Genomic DNA, 7,890 nt, shown 5'->3' on the forward strand with positions numbered 1-7,890 from the left:
TTAAAGATATTTATTTTAAGTTTAATCAAACTGACACATTAATTCATAGATGACCAGTATTGAAGAGCATCAAATTGCAACCAATTGACTAGTAAAAGGATTGAAAAATTTGATTTTACTATTCTTTATTTAAAATTTGTCATGTTTTTATTTTATTTTTTTCATTTGACACTTTCTAATTTTGAATGTCCTCCTAAAATGCTGAATTATTTTTCTTCAAATTTTATAAATCTATAAATTTTTGAATCTTTAATTGACACCAAATAAGTTCATTAAAATCTAAAATATCAAATAATAATAATAAAAATCTTACAAGAAAGCAAAAAGTAGAAATATTCCTACAATTTTTAAAAATTTACAATATTTTAATATTAAAATAGTATTTTAAAATATCAATCTAATAAAATCCTCCTAGTTAAAATTAAGATAATATACAAAAGAATGTGAAATTTAAATATTATATATATATATATATATATGTGTGTATAATGTTGAAATTATTAATTCCCAACATAAAGATATTGTGGAATAAAAATGAAACTTTTATATATATATATATATATATATATATATGTGCAATTTAAGCTTAACTTATCTTCTAGGTTTAATTATATTTTTTCCTTATTATTTATTTATTAACCTCTATTAATAATTTTTTTGAATTAAGTCTTTCAATTTTAAAATTTAGTTGATGTAATTTCAATCAAGTATCTCAAATTTTAAAAATATATTAATAATAATATACTTTTGTTTATAAGCAGAAATTGACGTTATTAATTTATAAATTGTTGCATTGCGTTTATTATAGATAATGTTGTATGTAAATTAAAATTATAAATATTTTTTTTTATTTTTTTCTACTAAATGAAAAGTGATCACATAATTGTATTTTTAAAATTTGTTTTTTTTTTATCAGTAATAAGATAAAACAAAAAATAGACTAGAAAGTAATTAAGTCTGTTGCTTAATTTAGCTTTTACAAGATAAAAGTTACAATAATCCAATAAAATAAAACAAATAATACAATACATGAACCAGATGTTTTCCCTAATGTTTTCCCTAATAACACATTTTGCCAAAAAAGGTTTCCCAGGATGTTTTCCCATTATTTATACAGCATTCTTTACGAATTGTGAATTAAAAAAAACAACTCAACTTCTTTCCCTAAAAAAATTATTAAATAAAAATTAATTTTAAAAATAAATAACTATTATATTTACTAAATTAAATACTATTTTTAAGAATAAAAAACTTTTGACTTTTAAATTAATTTTTATTATTAATAAATAATTTCTAAGTTAATATCTAATTAATTATTAACTTTAAAATCTAATAACTAATTACTAATTTTTTTATTAATAATAAAAAATATTGTATATATAATAATTTATTTTAATTTATAAAATAATATCTAATTTAGTCAATATAATAAATAATTATTTTTTTATCTCTAAAATTGATATTTATTTAATAATTTTATAGTAGTATTTTTTTAGAAAAATATAAAAGTAAATAAATATAAAGATTAATTCTAAACAAAAAAATTAAATGAATTGAAATTCTGGATAAAACTACTTTATTATCTTAATTATATAATATTTAACTTTTGCAAGATTAAAAAAGGTAAATTAATTAATTATATATATTTTTTAAATAATGGTGTTGACTCGCCTATTTTGAAAATTTTGTAATAATGGGATGGAATAAGTGAAAATTTTAACTATACTTATATCAAATATAAAATATATATTCATCTCGGTATATCAATAGATATAAAACTTGGATTTTTTTCGGGAAATAACGGATGTGAAGTAATAAAAAATAAATCACAATGGATAGATTGCTGAATAGAATAACAAATGAACTGTAATTTAAAAGATAAATGATACTTTCCCTAATTATATATAATTTTTATGTAATTGATTTAGATGTAAATGATATAAGAAAATATTAAAATAATAATATTAAAAATTGTAATTTAATTATATAAAAAAATAGGATTCTCAATATATCATTATCAATTTACTTCCTGGATAATTGTTGATTGAAAAGAAAGATATTTATAGCATACAATTATTATGGGAAAAAGTGGTGATATAGAAATGAATTATGAAAAGATAATTTTGGATGAAAAATATAATTATTTATTTATTTGATAATTAATTAGTAAGTATAGAGTGGAGCCCACAATGATGAAGCGTAGGTGTTGTGATGAGTCGAGAAAGAGGGAAGGGAAGGAGGGTTCCTATAACCGCGTGAATTAAGTAGGAAACGTTGGCAAAAGCGACCATAAGTTGATGCGCCCGTAATCGCGTTTAGAAACTAGATTACGTCCTCCCAACAAATAGAAATAGTCCTACATTACACACACGCGCCCACATGAGACGCTAGGACTATAAATTCCCCTTCCCATTCCTTCCTTTTTTCCCACACCAAAACCAAGACAAAACGTCCCAGCATATGTCTCAGAGGCCCACGGTTCCACACTCTTCTTCCATAGCCTGTGGCCTCCATTCCCATCTCCTGGTCTCCAGTGAGATGAACCCTAATTCCAATTGGTCCCAATAGCTTCAAATTTCTCTACTTTCCCATCTCATTCTTTTTACAAAACCACTAACTCTACTTATAACCCTTATTCATTCCCATTCTCATTTTCCGACACAACAAAAACATCATGGGTGTCAAAGGTTTCGTAGAGGGAGGCATCGCTTCCATCATCGCCGGCTGTTCAACGCACCCACTTGATTTAATCAAGGTCCGCATGCAGCTCCAGGGCGAATCCAACGCTCCCAAACCGGTTCACAATCTCCGACCCGCACTCGCCTTCCAAACCGGTTCAAACCTCCACGTGTCAGCCATTCCGCAGGCCCGCGTGGGCCCCATCGCGGTTGGCGTCCGCCTCGTTCAGCAAGAAGGCCTTGCCGCCCTCTTCTCCGGCGTCTCTGCCACCGTCCTCCGCCAGACACTCTACTCCACCACCCGCATGGGTCTCTACGACATCCTCAAGACCAAGTGGACCGACCCTGCCGCCGGCACCATGCCTCTCGGCCGCAAGATCGAGGCCGGCCTCATCGCCGGCGGCATCGGAGCCGCCGTCGGAAACCCGGCCGACGTCGCGATGGTTCGAATGCAGGCCGACGGGCGCCTTCCGCTGGCGGAGCGGCGCAATTACAAGTCCGTCGTGGACGCCATCTTGCGAATGGCGCGGCAAGAGGGCGTTACTAGCCTCTGGAGAGGTTCATCGCTTACGGTGAACCGCGCCATGCTAGTGACCGCGTCGCAGCTCGCGTCGTACGACCAGTTCAAAGAGACGATTCTCGAGAAGGGCTTGATGCGCGATGGGCTCGGGACCCACGTCACGGCGAGCTTCGCGGCGGGATTCGTGGCGGCTGTGGCGTCGAACCCCGTGGACGTGATCAAGACGAGGGTGATGAACATGAAGGTGGAGCCCGGGGCGCCGCCACCGTACGCCGGCGCGTTGGATTGTGCTCTGAAGACGGTGCGAGCGGAGGGGCCCATGGCCCTCTACAAGGGTTTCATTCCTACGATCTCGAGGCAGGGACCCTTCACCGTTGTGCTGTTCGTGACGCTGGAACAGGTTCGCAAGCTGCTTAAGGATTTTTGAGTGGTAGATCGACGAAGATGACGACGAAAATGCTTCTTTCCTTTTCAAATAAGATCTGTTATGTTTGGCGTTGTGTTGGGATAGTGATGTTGTAGCTCTAGAATGGTAATTTTGTTTCTTATCTTGCCTATTTATCAATGAGAAGTACCTTTCAGTTTTCTAATTGGGTTTTTGACACCATAAATTATAGCTTATGGAAATTGTGATCTTGTTTTTTCTTTCTTGCAATCAACCTTAAGAATTTTGTTTAGGTAATTTGATTCCTCTGGATTAGATTATGAGTTAGAATTTGTGTTTGTGAGTGTTCTTACTTTCCCACAACCCAACGCAACACGGGTCTGGGACCATGAGACGCGTAAAGTCCCTTGCTCTTTGTATATCCGGGTGTAAATAAAGTGGTAAGGAATAGGATTGTTCTTTACTTCTTTTAAACTCATGTTTGTTTTAATGTTCATCTTTCTTCCATTCTTTCTAACCCTTTCTTTCAACTTTATTCTCTGCAATTGGTGGTTGGGTACCAAATGCTACAAACAACTATGAATTATTTATTTCCAAAATTATTGATGGACACCATCTTCTATAAGATATTTTCAGAGATAAAATAAGAGATATTGAGAAAGTAATGGGGTCCTGCTAGAGTGCAACATATTCGTATCTCATTACTCTGTTTATATATGAGAAGGATTATATAACTTTTTAATGTTTTTCTGTAACATTTTAGTCTTTTCAAACATTCTTTATAAAGTTTTTAACATTCTTTTATTTTTTTATATGGCTGTTTAAAACTTGAAACAACTCTCTCTGTTCCTTTCTGTCTCTATTCCATTCCAAATATCATCAATTAGGATGGTGATACTTTGAACACATTGACTTCATAACCCAATAAATTATTATTTTAACTATTTTTTGATTTGAAATATTATTGTATTTATTATAATTGGTTATCAAATATGTTATTTTCTTTTTCAGTCTCAAAAGAAAATTTTCCCTATCAATTAAGCTTTCGTTACAGAATCCAATAAAAACATTAACTATCAAATAAGCAAATAATAATAATATTATTTGATATTCTTATTACTCAACTTAATTCGTTTTTTTCTTTAATAAAGAAATATTCAATCTATTCTTTCTCTATTTTTTTTTTGAATTATCTACAGTGTATAGAACCTGAAAGTGTTTATTTTTCTCATCTCAATAAAAATAAATAAGCTTCTGTATATTTTAATCTTAAAGTTTTTCTTATTAATTTTTTTGATTTAAAACATTATAAGAGATATTTTACTTCTTAATAAAGAAATTAATATCACTTTTATATATATATATATATATATATATATATATATATATATATTCCTGCTAGGGAGATGAGACCTAGAGAACTATTGAAGTCTTCTTCTCCTTCCTTCGGTCGGGCAGGTGACTGGGTGATGAACTGAGATTCTTCTCGTCCTCCTGCTTTTCCTTCGGCACTCGGCACACGGTCGTCGGGTGAACATCGGATGGTGGGGGTACCTGCGAAGGCACTCTGACGCTCAAGTCAGTAAAGCGGGTGGTCAGCTCTCAGGTAGGTGAACATACCTTACTCCTTGGAATGCGTGATATTTATATTATTCTAATGGGCCTACCTTGTTGGGCCCGTTTGTCGAGGTGGATACCGCTTAGGGTTGCATTACCTAATTCTTGATGATGGATTAGCTTTGCTGATCTTGGTTTGAGCGTTAATTGTAATGGGGTTCGGCCATCGGCCAGATTCTCATGGTGAGGGTCGGCCATCGGCCAAATACTTGTGGTCTTCGACCGTCTCAGTTAAGTCTTCTAAGGTCTCGGTCTCTCGGCCAAGTCTCCAAAGGCCTTGGTCTCTCGGTCGCTCGGTCTCTCGGCCAAATCTCTAAAGGCCTTGGCCTCTCGGTCGCTCGGCCAAGTTTCCAAAGGTCTTGACCTCTCGGTCTCTCGGCCAGGTTGACTGGGCATCGGGCAACCAGGCGGGTCCCAGCCTCGCCTAGTACCGGCACACTTGCCCCCCAAGCTCGAGGGCAGATATGCTTAGATGTGTCCGATGAGTTTGTGATGATGGATGTCTGTTGGCCCTTTTTGATCGTGCGGCCGTTTCGTTTCTCGAGGTGTGACTTGACTAGGCGGCGTGACATGACCTCAGATGGCGCGATGTGATGTGCATTGATGAGGGGTTTTTTGGGCGGGGGAAGTTGTGGACCGTTGGATCTAAGGGATCTAACGGTTGAGATTGATTCGACGTTTCGAATTCCGAGGCCCATGGGCCCTATAAATAGGGGTCCACCACAGCGTCGCACCCTTGTGTTTTCTATCTGAGTGAATTGATAGCCTAGTGATTTCTCGCCCTTAGCTCTGATAACCGAGAGAATTGTCGCCCACATTTCCTTCCCCCGAAAAAAGGTTAGTTATGTCGAGCCGGTCTCGGCCTACATCATCTTCGTCCGGTCGAACGCCCTCTCCTTCCGCCCATCTTACGTCTCCTCTTGGTCGTTCGATTTCTCCTATCGGACAATCTTCCTCCTCATCGTCGTCTTCTTCTTCTTCTTCTTTTTCTTCTACTGCCGACTCCCGGTCTGTTGGATTGGCCGAGGGGCCGTCACAGGTAGAAGTTGTAAGGGAGGATGATCCGTCGGTAGCGTGCGACCGGTCAGACTCTCCTCCCTCGGCCATACCTCTAATGGATTTTAGCTGGGTGGATTCCAACGTGATTGAGAAGTCATCCAGCTATAGCACTGCGGAGTGTGTGGCCGCGTTCTTTGCTAAGAACCCAGCCCTAAAGCCGGGCGGCCGCTCTGATTACTTCGATGTTGTGCCTTGTGGGCCAACCGAGAGAGTGTGCATGGGGCGATCGGACGACGGTCCCCCTTTCTTTTATATGTATACCTGTTTCTTTTATGACCTCCACGTGTCTTTGCCTTTTGACACGTTTACGATGGGCGTTCTTCGAGCGCTCAACGTGGCGCCCACCCAGGTTCATCCGAATACCTGGGCATCCCTTCAGGCCTTCCGCCTGTTGTGCGACATAATGCGCCTTCATCCTTCTCCCTCTTGCTTTCTCTGTTATTATGCCTCTTACCCTGCTAAGAAGGCCTTGTGGCATTCGTTGGTTGGACGGACGGGTAGTGTTTTGTTCGACCTTTTTGCCGGCTCCTACAAAAGATTTAAGGAGCGTTTTGTTAGTCATCATTCGGCCGGAGGCGACAACCATCTTTTTTGACGAGTCCGGTGGGTCGAGGTTCCCTCTCTACTGGACTCGCGAGCCTTGTGGTTTCAAAGAATGGCCGAGGCCGACAGAGGGTGTCGATGAGCTGGAAATTCTTTCGCTCTTTGACGCCCTCCCGAGGAGGCTTCCTTGTTGGATGCTGATCGGGGCTTACGCTAAGCCTAGGCGTTGGGCGGCCGTTTGGGGTATGGGTTTTTATTTTGGCGTTCAGTCGGTCAGTCGGTTTTTATCGTTCGGCTTTTCCTAACTTGTGTTTTCTTTTGCAGAGATCATGGTGAACGAGCGACCTAATGCCGTCAGTGTGCTTGATAAGCACCGACAGAAAGCGGCCGAGCGCAAGGGTCGCCGCAGCTTGGAGGTGATGCCTCCGGCCCATGAAGTGGCGGCCAAGTCCCGGGAGGAGGCCAGTCCTTCCCGGAAGTCTAAGAAGCGGCCGAGGGAGGGTAGCAATATTGCAACTACCGTTCGGTCGCCCGGCTCGATGCTGACGCCCCCTCCTCCTCGTCGAGAAGTGGCCGAGGTGGTGCAGCCTTCTCCACGCTCCTGCCCGGGTTCATCTGATGCCGGGGCGAGATCTGGGCCGACCCCCTTCGATCTCTTGGGGCGCGGCCATCAATTCACGCGAAGGGTGCGTGTGGCGCTCCCCGATGAGTCACGGGAGTCGCTTCGGGACGTCGCCGCTGCAGAGCTCATGAGGAGCGGCCTTGAGTTTGTGTGCCGCTTGGTCGTGCTCTTCCAACACGGACTCCAGGCGCAAGACCGACACGTGGAGATCGTGTCGCAATTGGAGCATTGGCTCTCGGAGGCCACCCAGTCCTTGGAGCAATCTTTGGCCGCTAACGCTGACTTATCAACCAAGATTGCCAAGGAGTCGGTGATGAGCATATATTTATTCACACTCATTAGTCTTATTCATAGATTATTGGACTATAATAATAAATAAATCCATTGTTTTAATTAATATTCTTATAATTGGGTTTATTTGGGCCTTAACTATTATTATTGTTAATTTTGTGTTTTTAGAGTAAAT

The 7,890-nt window shown here is 39.3% G+C and overlaps 1 protein-coding gene across 1 annotated transcript; it reads left to right on the forward strand.

Moving 5' to 3' along the window:
• Positions 1 to 2,281: 2,281 nt before the first annotated feature.
• Positions 2,282 to 3,788, forward strand: UCP5 (uncoupling protein 5). Its single transcript, XM_068613019.2, has one exon. The coding sequence runs from the start codon at positions 2,675 to 2,677 to the stop codon at positions 3,623 to 3,625; it is 951 nt and encodes a 316-aa protein (XP_068469120.1). The 5' UTR covers positions 2,282 to 2,674; the 3' UTR covers positions 3,626 to 3,788.
• The last annotated feature ends 4,102 nt before the right edge of the window (positions 3,789 to 7,890 follow it).

Source organism: Phaseolus vulgaris, chromosome 2, assembly GCF_051622355.1.
Source record: "Phaseolus vulgaris cultivar YP4 chromosome 2, ASM5162235v1, whole genome shotgun sequence".
NCBI classification, from domain to species: domain Eukaryota; kingdom Viridiplantae; phylum Streptophyta; class Magnoliopsida; order Fabales; family Fabaceae; genus Phaseolus; species Phaseolus vulgaris.

Excerpts from the sequence above, each read along its gene's own strand:
- UCP5 (XM_068613019.2), top strand. The coding sequence starts at position 2,675 with ATGGGTGTCAAAGGTTTCGTAGAGGGAGGCATCGCTTCCATCATCGCC.